This window comes from Gavialis gangeticus, unplaced genomic scaffold (genome assembly GCF_001723915.1).
Source record: "Gavialis gangeticus isolate Ggan-Ray unplaced genomic scaffold, GavGan_comp1, whole genome shotgun sequence".
Lineage (NCBI taxonomy): Eukaryota > Metazoa > Chordata > Crocodylia > Gavialidae > Gavialis > Gavialis gangeticus.
The window spans coordinates 71,685,010-71,699,519 of NW_017728994.1; the positions used below are offsets into that span (position 1 = coordinate 71,685,010).

At 41.5% G+C, this 14,510-nt stretch overlaps 1 protein-coding gene across 1 annotated transcript in view; it reads left to right on the forward strand.

Moving 5' to 3' along the window:
* Window positions 1-9: 9 nt before the first annotated feature.
* MKI67 (marker of proliferation Ki-67) overlaps window positions 10-14,510 on the forward strand; it is a 44,410-nt gene continuing 29,909 nt past the window's right edge. The window contains exons 1-9 of the mRNA XM_019502999.1: window positions 10-18; window positions 2,422-2,534; window positions 3,449-3,530; window positions 3,632-3,747; window positions 5,161-5,230; window positions 7,684-7,762; window positions 10,302-11,780; window positions 12,145-12,389; window positions 13,314-13,773. Coding sequence (XP_019358544.1) covers window positions 2,443-2,534; window positions 3,449-3,530; window positions 3,632-3,747; window positions 5,161-5,230; window positions 7,684-7,762; window positions 10,302-11,780; window positions 12,145-12,389; window positions 13,314-13,773 — 2,623 coding nt within the window. The 5' untranslated portion in view covers window positions 10-18; window positions 2,422-2,442. The remainder of the gene's footprint in view (window positions 19-2,421; window positions 2,535-3,448; window positions 3,531-3,631; window positions 3,748-5,160; window positions 5,231-7,683; window positions 7,763-10,301; window positions 11,781-12,144; window positions 12,390-13,313; window positions 13,774-14,510) is intronic.

A 14,510-nucleotide genomic window follows, 5' to 3' on the forward strand; every position in this document is an offset into this window, starting at 1 on the left:
CAGGGCGCCCGCGGGCAGGTGGGAAGCGCGTTACGGGGATCGGGCGCGGCGGCCGCCCCGGGGCTGGTGGGGCTCGGCCGGGCACTGGGGGGGGCGTGCGGCGGCTCCCAGAGCCGGTGGGATGTGGAGGCTTCTCCCCGCCTCTGGCTGGTGTTGTGCCCCGTCGCCTCGGGGAATCGTGCGTGTCGTGTGCGGGAGCTGGCCCCTCGCAGCGGGGTCCTGGGCATCGGGGCTGCCAGACGCCGGCTTCACCCGCCGCTTTTTGCCAGCGGGGATGCGTCATCATCGCCCAGCAGTGACGTAGCGCGGACTCGTGGGAGGCCTGGGTGAAGCTTGGCTGCCTTCGGGGTGGATTCAATTTAAATCACTGGTCAGAAAGCTTCGGTTTCATCTTTGTTTTTGATAAAAAAGTGCACTACTTTCTGGGTTCTGTAAGTTGTAGAGGTGTTGGTCTAAGGACCGAGGTAGACAAGGTTCTTTGGGTAAATCTGATATCTTTTGTTAGACCAACTGGAGTTGGGCTTGTAAAAGATATCAGATTTACCTACAGAACCTTGTCTGCCTATTTTTGATAGGACTTTTATTAGAATATCCCCCAAGAGGGTCTCTCTCTACCTTCTGCCAAGCCTGCTGCCCTGATAGGCCTTCCCTTCTACCATGCTATTCCCTCACTAGATCTTAAATCAAGGGAGAGGATATACTCAGAAATGTATCCCTCAAGATTTCTGGAATGTTCTGCTGAAAATGTTCCTTTTGTTTCTATTGCCCTTCCCTCCTTGGTTTATGTCCCTACTTCTCCTTGCCCAGATCTACTCCATCCCCAGCAATCCTCTGTTGCAGCGGTTCCCAAACTCTGACAGATTGTGCACCAGCAGCTTAAAATGATGCAGCCTTAAGAACCCTGAGCAAATTTTTCAGTTCAACCTTTAAGAACCACCAGCAAATTTTGTCAAATAAAGTAATTATCATAAATCTGTTAACATGTACCACTGACAAGTTGTCTGCATGCCACAATCTGTACCTGAACCACAGATTGAGAGCTGCCGCTCTATTCATTTAACTTCTTGAAACTGCACTCCTAGAGAGAAGTAGGGGCTTGACTTTGTGTATGCAGCTTAGAGACAAGAGGGCTGATGGGTAGGTAATCAGGTCTGTTAGCTCTCATCACCATGTACTGCCCTTAACAAGGATGTTATCTCTGGAGACAAATCCACAGTTTGCTAACTGAAATTAAGCATCACAGAGATGCTTAATGGAATCTTCTAGACCAGGGGTTTTCAACCTTTTTGGATCAGTACTGCCAGCCACTTGACATGGAGCAGTGTACTCCTGGCAGCTGGGGTGAGGGTAGAGGGCAGGGGTGCATGGCTGCCGCGTGCAAGCTTCCCCTGTGTCCAGCTGGGTGGGTGGCGCTTGCACAGCAGTGTAGGATGTCTGGCAGCACTCCCACCTCACCCACCTGTGCCTACCCCTTACAGCAGGAATTCCCAATCTGGTACACGTACCAGTGACAGGCTGCCTGCATACCAGTGGTGGTATGTGTCCACAGATTTATTATAATTACTTATGTGACAAAGAGCTGCTGGTGGTACTTAAGGCTGTATTGTTTTAAATTGGTGATGCACAATCGGTCAGTTTGGGAACTGCTGCCCATGGGCCTTCTCAGGTACCCCTGGGGGTATGCATGCCTCTGATTGACGACCCTTATTCTAGACTGAGCTCTGAGTTCTGTTGGGTAGAGTGGTTTTCTTTAATCTTTACTAATCTATAGAGGACCCTTTGGAAACCCCATAAGATTGGGCCCCTAATATAGTCCATGGCCTGTTGTGACCTATCTATAAAACTTTTCTTAAAAAGTTACATGAATATATTGTCTCAAATAGTATATAGTTAGAAGTTATTACCCATATCCCATGATGATATCTTTGAGCTCTAACATATTTTAAGTTTAAACTACCTTTTATATAGCTTTATTTTTTTAAAATCATCTTAATAAAATATGTGATGATTACATCACAAAAATTAGATTTAAAATTTTTTAAAATCTGATTTTTTTGTTTGTTTTAAAAAATCATTGATTTTTATCCACCTGTCTGCTTTGCAGACAGGTGGATAAAAAAAACATTTTTTTTTAATGTGAACCTATGATGTCTACTACTGCCCCTGCCTAAGAGTGGTTTGTTTGTTTGTTTGTTTTTATATACCTATGTGGTGCCCTCACTTCCTGCACTGAGCCTTGTTCAGCAATTTTTGTTTTTTTTAAATGCACAAAAGACTTCATACACCTGCACAGAAATCCAAACAAAATAACCCTTTTGAAATCTCTGCTTATCATTTGTAGAGAGAGAGGTCTGCCCCTTGTATTTGTTATTTTAATAAATATGTCCAGCTTTATTTGAAATACCACTTTTATCTTTACAGGTAAGACCTCTAGTTTTGAAGATGCCTCTCTTTGGGAAAATTGTTGTTATTAAACGGAATGGGGCGGATGGAATTCACTTTCCGCTCACTGCAAGTTCTTGTTTATTTGGGAGGTAAGAATTGGCAATATTACTCGTGTATTTGTGCCTTGAGAGATGTATTGGCGTTGTCTTTTTATTAATGGTTTTTGTGTTCATTTTATCATTTGAGTACTTACTGTTTAAAACAAGTAGTGGAGGCATAAACTGTTTAACTCCTGCTGCAATTGCTCTTACTGCCTGATGTAGCTGCTTCTCAGAGTGGAAGAAGGCATGTATACCCCTAGTCACACCACAGATGCACAAAATTTGTCTAGAAAAAAGCTGGTAATAGTTTCTGTCCTTGTTTCTGGTTGGTGCTTGTCAAGGGGCGGGACCACCCTTGTAGCCCTCAACAGTTCACCAAAACATGTTAAGCAGCCTTCCAGCCAAAATAATTGCCCATCACTGATCTAGTATGTTGCTTTCTATTTGCTTATACTTGAGGAAAGTAAATGCTAGAGTTATAAGTTCCAAAATAAATGCTTAATGGAAAGCATATGTTTATGCAAAATCAAAAAATGAATATAATTCACTAAACCTGTTAAATTACTGGAGTTTAACACTTGATTGGAAAAACAGCTTGTGCTAGAGCTTGTCTACATTTGATTTTTTGGGGGCTGCAGCCATGCTTTTGCAATGATTTTCCCAAATTTGACAGATGTATATGGCTTGCAGGTACATGTTTGACTTTATATTTGCTTGAAACTCTACTAGGGAGAATCTAATTTAATGGGTTTTGGATTTTATTTAGAAGAGAATTTTTAACTTGGCTTCTCAGTGCTTGTGTTAACTTAAACATATTTCTATTGCTTTCTTTAGAGAGCACCATGCAGTTTCATAAATATTATTAAGTGATCATGTATGTAGCTCAGTAGTGAATTTTGAAGAACAACCAAGTGCTTTGTTCTCTTAATCTTTAAAACTAAATTTGTACTTTTCACCCTAAGAAAAACAGAGTGCGACATCCGTATCCAGCTGCCTCAGGTTTCCAAAGAACATTGTAAAATAGAAGTAAATGAGAACAAGGAGGTAAGTGGCTTTTTTTTAATTGCATTTATAATTTGTATTTTGATCGCATTGTATCATTTTATCTGTTGAGGTTACTTAATTGACTGTTGTTTCATTTTTAGGCAATATTGACTAATTTGAGTAATGTAAATCCAACACAGTTGAATAGTAGCAGTTTTCAGCAACCTGTACATCTGAAGCATGGCGATATATTAACTATAGTTGATCGTTCTTTTAGGTAAGTAACTGAAGAACAGTGAGGTCTGTGCAGAGCACTATTCACTTTAGTGATTCTCCACCTGGACATAAGGGATCTACCCGTTGTGGGATTAGGTCCAGAGAGGATAACTTTTCCCATTTATCTATTGCTGATGTTTAATGTTATGTTTAAAATTTCTTACAGAGGTTTTCAACTTACTTTATTTCTGCTGTGCAAAATATTGTCTGGACTGTTAGAGTGTACTGTCATCTTTAAACTACTTAGAAATAAACTACATATTGCAGCATTGTCTTCATACCCTAGCATGACTTTTTTCCAAGTCTACATGTTTTGAAGATGCACGGTTGGCTTATAAATAGGGCCCTGAGAAAATCACGACTTTGTGGACTTTGCAGAAACTGTGAAATTTGCTCCACACTGGGATTTTTATTTTTTTTTAAGGGTCACAAGCATAGGTGGCAGAAGGAACAGGGCTAATGGGGCTTAGTCCCCCAAAACATGGGGCAGCACAGAGGGCTGAAGGGCAGCTGGGGCATGGGCTTCAGGCGGCTGCAGCAGGGTGGGGCACGCATGCACAGCTGTGGAGCCTGCAGGCAGCTAGGATTGCAGCCACATTGTGTGTGGAGCACTCCCTACCATAGCAGGTAAGTTGGAGAGGGGGTGGGGGGCAGAGGCAGGGGCTGGGGTGAATGGCAGCTGCCCTCCCCTATGCACAAAACCAGGGTACACGTGCCCCGGACCTCTTCTGAGGTGCGTGCAGCAGCGGGAGCCCCCCTGCACTCCTGGATGAGCCACCTAGGCTTCGAGCGTCCCATGATCTGCCCCAGGGTCCCGTTCACCCCTGTCCCTGCCTCTGCCCCATTCCCTTCCTCACTATGGGGGCCTCGATCTGCACCCCCACCAACTTACCTGCTATGGTAGGCAGTGGTCTGCATGCCATCTGGCTGCAGTCCCGGCTGCCTGCAGGCTCCATGTCTGTCATTGTGCACCCCTCCCCCTGCTACAACGACCCAGAGCCGGTGCCTGGGCTGCCCTGTGGCCCTCTGTGCTACCTTGCATTTGTGGGGGTGCTAAGCCTCATTAGCACCAGACTTCCGCTGCCTATGCCTGCCAGCCACACATGTGCAGGTAAAATATAATTTTTCACAGAATATTTACAAACTGCCAGGATCCGTTTGTCTAGATCTGTGGTAGTTCCATGAGTATTCCATGAAAAATGATACTTTACCCATGCACATGTCATGAGTTTTCTACGAGAAATCTGTAAATTTCTCAGGGCCCTACTGATAGTAAACAGTTTAATATCAGTGGGAGTATTGTTAGAAATGGACAGTTGTTACTGTGCTATTTACCTTAAATGTTCATGTTTAAACAGCATAAATATGACATAAGCTAAAGTTTTCTTTTATTCTTTTTTTTTTTTTTTCAAAGGTTTGAATATCCTCCTCAGTCTACTCCAAGAAAGAGATGTTCTAGGTCTCCAAAAAGTGAAACCCTGCAGGTAATATTAAGTTAACTGACTATTTATTGCAGATGTGTGCACGTGCTAATGCAAAGTAGATTACTATTGGTATGATGATTTCTTGTCCTCCACCCATACTTTTTTCCTGTTGCTGTGGTTGGGAACTCCTGGCTCCACTTCCTGCTCTTGCACCCAGGGGAGGGATTGCCACAACCCTACGTGGTGTCTAGCTGCTCAGAAGATGGGCAGCTTTGATCTGAGATGTTAGTAATAGGATTTTTTGTGGAAAGAGGCAGTGTGGTTTTTTTTTAAAATAGTGTTGTTTTTAAGAGAAAATGGGATGCAGACCTACAGCTATTTACATTATTTTTTTTTTTAGGGGTGCACCGATTAAAGATTTTCTTAGCTGATACTGATAGTCAATTATTAACCGACCCTATTGGCTGATGCTGATCCAATAATCGCTATTTAGCAATATTGCAAGGCGTTTTAAACTACTGACACAAACCCGTTCTGTTTGTTTGTTTTGCATCTATCTCGCATGTGTGTGTGCACGCGCACACACACACACACACATCCTGTGCTGCTGTCCTAGACAGGCAGGGTGGACCCTCATGCGGACAGCGGCACAGGGCATGTTTGGAGCCCCAGAGCTTGCAGCTGTCTCAGTGCCAACAGGCCCTGCACACCTGAGCTCTTGCAGCCACCAGGGAGAAGCTGCTTTTGCAAAGGTCCCTGGTGTCTAGCAGAGCAGAATGTTTCTCGTGTAGCACCTTAACCTGCTTTTGTGCAGCCTAATGTCTCTGCAGCAGCCCCAGCACTAAGGCCTCTGCTGCATGTGTTAGCATTGCCATGGCAGCAGGAGCCAGTAACAGTCCCATTTACTGTTGCTGAGCATGGCACCCTATGACGGTTTCCTGGCGCCTCTGCCCCCCTCCCCCCCCACTGCTGCTTGCTTGGACCTGTAGTCTGCTGTGGCCATGGGCCAGCAGCAGGGCATGGGGACTGAATTACTCAGCAGGATGTTCTGGGCTCACCGCTGTAATTATTGGCTACAACAGCCAAAAAAGGCAGTAGCTAATAATATCATTTTGCCTTTTATTGGTGCCATTCCAATAGCCAACCAATACGTCAGTGTATCCCTAATTTTTTTAATCTTTCTATTTTTATTTACATAATTTCCAATCTGTATACATTTCAGGAATAAAACATAGCACCGGATCCCTGCTACAAAATATTTACAACGTCCTTGTTGCCAGAGGTGGTTAGAATTTATGGGAGATGAGTAATGCACCCGTTAGTGGTATGGTTATCGAACTGTCCAATCAAGGAGTCTAAAGGAGTTAAAATTTAAGTTTTTGAAAGCTTAAAATTGGGTAGCTTTCTTTTAAAAAGTAACCTGTTGGGTACTTTGGATGATTGGTGCACTTGTGCAGCATTGCCTCTAAAGAGCAGAGTGTAATGTTTTATATACAGGCATACCTCGGAGATATTGCGGATTCGGTTCCATACCACCGCAATAAAGCGAATATCGCAATACAGTGAGTCACACGCGTTTTTTGGTTTCCCAGTGCATATAAAAGTTATGTTTACACTATACTGTAGTCTATTAAGTGTGCAATAGCATTATGTCTAAAAAAAATGTACATACCTTAATTAAAAAATACTTTATTGCTAAAAAATGCTAACCATCATCTGAGCCTTCAGCGAGTGGTAATCTTTTTGCTGGTGGAGGGTCTTGCCTCGATGTTGATGGCTGCTGACTGATCAGGGTGGTGGTTGCTGAAGGCTGGGGTGGCTGTGGCAATTTCTTAAAATAAGACAACAATGAAGGTTGCCACAAACCTTCAATTTGTAAAAAAAAAAAAAAAAAAAAAAGCAATATCTGCGAAGCGCAAGAAAGTGAAGCACAATAAAACGAGGTATGCCTGTATTCATCTTCACAATAAGCAAGGTTTTTACCTTTTCAGCAAAGTTATTTGCTTTTCTAGAAATCTCTTACTCAGGTTATCTGTTGAAACTTTTTTCCTGGAGAGTATGGTTAATCCGATGAAATTATGACCATTGTTATATATCTGAACCCTGTTGGAAAATATTTAAATGATCAGGCTACCCCTAAGTCCAGTAGGCATCAGTCTGTATGAGATCTCAATTTGTTTTATTTGTTATCAAAATTTAGCTGCATGGATGCTTAGATTATATGCTCGTTTAGAATCAAACACTATTCCAAGAATGCGAAATAATAAAACTGTCTTACAGGTCCTTGAGTACACATTTTACTTGAGATGCAACCTATGTCGTCACTTGTAATAATTGCACATTTTCATAGAATAAGTGGATTTAACTTTATTTTGTAAATCGTTACCCAGAATTTGTTTTGGTTACGGAAGGAAACAACATTTCTGTGCCATTCTAAATGTAATTTAGACCACTATATTTGTAACTCAAAAGATGTATTTATTGCCCTGCCATAATACTGTACAAATTTACAGGTTCTTCATGTTCAGCAGGTGGCAGAAGTGGAATCATTACTTACAGAGACTGCAAGATCTAAAGGTCCTCATGGTTCTGGTGGGTAATTGTTTCATCTTTGTTTGTCTTTCAATAATGTATAGACACTTTAACAAGCATGTTAAGCATAAAATGAGATGGGGATAAGGGGCATGTCAAAAGATATTTATCTGAGAGCTGATAGATCAGATAGAGCCTGTCCTTGGCACCATGATTTAGAAATCTCACATGTTTCAGAACATTTAGAAATGTTAGAAAACTCAAAATGTGGTTGTACTGTGAAAAACGATGGTGAAAATACAATTGGTGGACTATTACAGTTTCAGTGGATTGCTTATTAAGTTTGATTTAGACTAAAAGAAAAAAGAAATGATGTTAAAAATGCCAGCCCTGCAAATCCCGCACACTTCTCAGTCAAAACTGGTATTTTCTGACTATCTCCTAATGCAGTGGTCTCCAACTTTTCTTTGGTGAAGATGACTTTTTGTAAGTAAAGGGCATCCCAGGATCTACAGTCTCTGCCCTGGCCAGCCCTACCCTTGCCTTGCCTCCCCACCTGGACAAGCCACCCGGGTTCTGACCCCACTCACCTGGGTGGCAGGGGATGTGCTCAGCTTAGCTACATGTGTCCTGTCGCCCCTGATCGTGGAACCTCTGACAGACTGAGATTGACTGTCAGAGGCTCCATGATCGACCAGTCGATTGAGATCGGCTGGTTAGTGACCACTGACATAATGGATAATCAAATTTTTAGACCTAACTTCTGCCCTCTAATGACATTCAATAAGTATAACAAGGCAAGTTAATCCATACAGTTGAGGATTTAACTAGCAATTCTGATAGTGTATGACAGGGACAGGCAGGATGTGGCCCACCAGGCCATTCTATCTGGCCCGCAGGGCCCCTAAAAATTTCGAAAATTAATATTTATCTGCCCCTGGCTGCCTGTCATGCAGCCCTTGATGGCTTGCCAAAACTCAGTAAGCGGCCCTCCGCCTAAAATAATTGACTGCCCTGGTGTATGAGCTGAAATAAAATTAGATTACTCCCCAAAGCTAATACTATACCAGCTCTGTAGTACCAAAAGAAAAAAAAGAGTAACATTTTTATGCAAGAATATATTTTTGATGCACATAAGGAGTAGACCAACTGACTGAAAAGTTGCTGTTCACAAGTTTTGTACAATAGAGTTGCTTTAGTTTTTCCTTAACTTAGTGTTCTTGCACTTCTATCAGTGCAGCTATACTGCTAGTGCTAATATGGAGAAGGTAAGAGGTTTTCTACAGCAGTGTCATTACACATGAAGGCCTTTCTTGACAACAGTCTACTGATTGATATGCAAGTTACTCCAGTACTATGTGGAAAAATTTCCAACTCCCCAGTAGATTTTTGTAGATTCACCTTGCTCTTTAAGGTATTTTGTTCAGAATAATTTATATTCCCCCTGCCCCACAATCGTATGTCTAATGCAAGAGCCTGTAGAGTTCTCTCCAGTTTGCTTTTTACAGCTGACTGACTGGGGATCACCTTGTCCTCAAATTACCTGCTCAATACAAATAACACTGTTATACTGCTCATAGTAGAGGTTACTTGGAGCAGCTTGAAGGTCGTACATGAGCTTTTTCATTGCTTTTTCATGGGGAAAAAAAAAAATCTTTAAAAAGCAACGATTTTTTTTTCTGTAAAGCCAAATATTTTAAAATGTTGTGACATGCCTGCACCTGAACTTTTGAAGGAATCTGAACTTTTTGTGTGTGTGTGGGGAAAGTGTATTCGTGTTTGTCAGCAGCTAAATAATACTGATACCAAGAGGAGGACCTTAAGAGCCATGTAGACTGTTTAATATAAATGAGGGATGTTAAACACATGGTCTGTAGAGCTCTTCCATCAGGCCCCTGGTGCTGTCTCTGACCCATTTTGGGCATGGCTTGCACCAGTGGTATGGGGCTGGTCTGCAGTCCTTATCAGGCTCACAAATCCCTTCTCATCCCCCAGTGCTTCCACAAGCATATCTGATCTGATTACTTCCTGCCGCCTCCTGCAAACAGCACAGGCCTGCCCAGAGCCTGGGTTGACTGTGGCGGGTGTCCAGGAAGCTGCAACCTGCTACACCAAGGTCCTCAGAGCTCTGGCCCGGCTTGTTGCTAGTGGTTAGTGCATGTGCAGCTTGGGGTGGAATGTGGGGAAGGGGAATGGTTGTGCTGCCACAATAAGGATCGGGCCCCTCGCAGCTTCTCCGCTGTCCACCCCAAATCACCCGTGCACCCACTGTTAGCAATGAGCCAGGCAGGCTGTATGCTGCTGCACTGAAGTCTGCGGAGCCCCAGCCCAGCTCATTGCTGGCATGTTTTACTAGTGGTGAGCTTATTAGAAAAATGTAAATGATGAGACTAAACAAATTTCATTTGGTAGGCAAAACTAGAGTACTGATAATTCTATCCTGGTGATAGTTCCTGATTGCTCTTGTAAATACAAATACAGAAACAGAAAATATTATTTAAGGGGAAATCTGTTTTTCTTCCTTTTTATAATATTAGCTACCATTTTTAAAGTAAAATACATATGTGGATGGTTCTTTTTATCTTTTAATATTGTATAGATGACAGTGAGTGTGAAGGCCAAAATGCTGGTGAGAATAAGCAAAACACTGAGGAAAATATTACCAGACCTAAATCAGCCAAGAAAGCTGCAACACCCAAGTCTGCATGCAGAACACCCAAGTCTATCAAAAAAGAAAATAAGATGTCTCCTTTTAGCCAAATTTATGAATATCTGAAGCATGAGAATGAAATTAACAAAAGTCAGTCAGAAGACAACATACAACAGCAAACACGTATATCAAGATGTCTACCTGGTCAAGGGAGCCAGATTAAGATGGACGCAATCGTTAGGGAAGATGCTAAAGAGTGTAAAGTTAAACAAAACATACATGGCTTGGAACATAATCAGTTTACTACTGAACAAAATGGTTTGGAGAAGAGATTTTCTGGAAATCATCGAACTGTTGATTCAAATCAGAAACCAATAGATTTAGAAGAAAAAAATGACTTGCCTTTGCAGGACTCTGCTGAAACCTATGAACAAAATGTATCAAGAAAATCTGAAGTGACTAAGTGTATCGCAATTAAATTAAAGAGAGTGAGTGACCAAAAAACAGCATTTTCTCCTAAGTCATGTACTATAGAATCCTTGGGAGACATTGCTCAAGTACTCCCCCTTGGAACACCAATAAAGCACTCAACAGAGGCAGCTAATGAAGATAGCTTGACAAGCATTTCTGAAACCACTGAATACTCTGCATCTACACCAAGGTCTAGAAGGAAGGGTCGTCGGTCTCATTCAAGCTCATCTACAAGAGAAACCAATGAAACAAGTTCTATAAGTACAGACACATCACTAACTGGACAAGACTTCTTGTTAATGCTTAAGCAATCAACAGAAATTCAATCTGAAATTCAAAAGGAGGGTGTAGTGAGCAAAAGTGATGGAAATGAACTGTGTGTTTTGGCAGAAATTAATAAAAATTCTAAACAAAAGAGAAATTGTAAACTGCTTACACCAATAAAATCTTCAAGTGCAGAAGAAGTGGTGAAAGAAATTCATGATGAGACTTATTTTGCCTCAAAAGGGAGAGATTCTGAAATTCATACTCCTTCTCCTGGGAAGAGTAGTTTCCAAAGCACCAGAAGGAGTGGTAGTCAAAATAAGGAATTGCGAAGTAAAAGTCTGCATTCAGAAATGCTTTCTCCAGAAAAGGTAGCAACAAAGGATGCATCTCCTACCATCTGTAAATCTCATTCTGGGACTCGAAGAGGTAGACCAAGGACCTCTGGACAGCAGATCGAAAAGGCACTGGAGAGGGATTCGTTTCAAGAACATGACAGGAGTGTAGACAGCAACAAAGAGGAATTGGCTGCAAAGAGTTGCCAACAGAAATTAGATTTGGAAGATGCTTCTATTATGCCAAGATGTCATACACTGTCATCAAAAAGATGCTCTGAAAGTATTGTTTTGAAAGATGATGAGATTGTTTCTGAAATGAGTGCTTGTGATCTGTCTGCTAAAATAGAAAAGTCAGGTAAGTGCTTCTGATATGATTGTTAAAAGCTATATTTTGAATTTATTTGGGATATTCTTTAATGTTTTATGCAGGTAAAGAAGTGTGTCCTTCTGTTGGCACATCCATCTTCAAATGTTATGTAATTATAGTTAACCATAACTAATACCTGCTTGACAAAATGTGCATACCCTTTAGTTGTATTTTGTAAAGATACGCTTACTGGTATACAAGCAAAAATGGGTATACATTTTATTATGTATATCACTGAATATGCCTCAAACGTTAAGTAGTTAAAAACTTATTTTTTATATCCTGGGTAGAGTATAGTTTTTCTGGATTCCTACATGTATGGAGACACTTTTTTCAATGCTTTGGTTTGTAGGTGAATTGAAGAGGTCACTGCAAAAACGAAAAAGTGGTAACAGCGATTTGTCACTTCAGCCCCTTGGGAAAAGGAAGAGAGTGTCTTTTGGTGGTCATCTGAGTCCTGAACTTTTTGATAAGAGTTTGCCTCCTAATTCACCCCTCAAAAGAGGTGCAATTCCAGCAAGACTTAGCTTACCATTTGGAAATTCACCTCGTGCAGTTCTGAAGAAGGCTCAGGGGTTCAAACGTTGTGTAATCAAGGTAAATATTAAAGGTTAGAAAAGCCTGGCATTTCACTTGCAACTTTAAATGGTATTTGAATACTGATGATCTCATTGTAGTTGACTCTTGTATTTTAGAACTTCCATCTATGAAAGTGTAGGCTATCTGTGACTTACTTGAGATGGAGAGAGAAGTGGTCATTAGGTGTCTTAGTCTGAAGTCAGACAGAAAGTAGGGCAGGATGGCTCCTTTATACACTAACAGGTTCAGAGAAACAAGCTTTTCATAGGTGACAGTTTGCTTTCTTAGATATCATTTATGAAGCTGCTCTGAGCCAGTTAATCTATAAATGTGCAGCCCTGCCCTCCCTATTTGAGAGAGGTGTTTTGTTATTGCCTGTCACCTATACTTCCTTTGCATGACAGTAGAATCTAGGAGCCCTGATCCATTAGTATCTATAGAATGTATTGACGAGAATTGAAATTTGTTGGAAAATTATTCCCAAACTTGTGTAAACCACAGCTGTTTTAAACCTTGAAGTTATGTAATGTAGGGGTGGCCAACCTGTGTCTCAGGTGGCAGAAGTGGCATGTGCAGCCTCTGTGTGGCTCGTTGGGGTGAGGACACAGCATAGTGCCAGGTAGGGCAGGGAGCAGAAAGCAGAGCATCAGGAAGCACAGGGCATGATGTAGAAAGCTGAGATGCAGATTAGGTAAAAGGAAGGGATTGGAGTGGCATTTGGGGAGGGTACATAGTTAATTTGTGGCTTCCACTGACATGTAGTCTATGGCATTGTTATGTCCTATCCTTTTATAATGGTTTTGAAACTAAAATGTTAAATGTTTTAACTTTTGAGTTTTTAAAGAAGTAAACCTTAGGTTTTATGATATTTCACTGTTGTATTTACTTTACCAAAAGAACTTGTGTTTAAACCTTTTATAGCAAGAGTTTATTTTCCTTTAGGAACTTTCTGAGCATTTGCAGAAAAAGAAATTGTCACCAAAACGGCCGCCTGCCCGGAGGTCCCCGGCTGCCTCGCCGCCTGCCCGGAGGTCCCCGGCTGCCTCGCCTGTCCTTGAAAATACATCATCTAAACTTTCTGCAAGTACCCCTTCAAATACATCTTTTACAAGAGGGCGCTTCTCAGTTTCTCACATCAGCACACCATCTCCAACTTCAGAGGAGCAGGGTTCTATTGAAGAAAAAATTAATGCAAATACAAGAGATTTTACTCCTGCCAACACACTTGAATCTTTTCATGTTAAACAGGATCATCAGATTTCTGTACCCACTACACCTAAACAGGTAACAAGGCGAAGTGCAAGATTTACTGCAAAGAGAACTCCTGGGAAGAGGAGGAGTGGTGCTGTGGCAGCTGTTCATGCTAAACGAAGGAGTGGTGCTTCTGATGCCAATTTGCTAGGTGTGTATTTAACTAGTTAATTTTAGTACTTTTAAAGAGAGCCAAAGTGAAGCAACTAGTTTTTTCTACAAAGGCTGCTGAATAAGCAGCAATATCTTCTCTCACAGTCTGAGTCTCCTTGAAAATTAGATTTGCAAGTTTTTAAAATCTACATGGAGAAATAATTGCAAAAATTAAGGTGGCAAAGTCGAGCACTCAAAAATTGGGAAGTGCTAAAATGAAGATTATCTGGGCAAGCATAGTTTATTTTTCCTTGCGTCTGTTCATTCTGGTGCATCTCTTTTAATTACATGAATTCTTCATTGTATAGGAGAAGTAGCTAGTCTATTTCTAGCTTTTTTTAGCTTTGTTGTTCAGTGTATGTTTTTATGCTCTTCCAGGGACAGGCAATTGCCTGGAGGGCTGCTTACTGAGCTTTGGCAAGCTTTTGAGGGCTGCATGGATAGCCCGCCCCCTGTTCACCATTTTGGGACCAGAAGTCCTGTCCCAGAACCCCTGACCTTTGCCACCAGAAGTCCCTCCCCTTGCCCCTGGAAGTACTCCTTTCAGCAATGGGATTTGCTATCTCAGAACCAGAAAAATACCAAATTATATTCTAAAAATTAAACATCTACTACAACATTAATTGCTTTGATTTCAAAAAATATTTTGGTCCTGATTTTACATGTTTGTGCAGTGTATGTATATATAATTGTATAATAGCTTAAAATGATGTCTTACTCTTGTATATTGTTGGG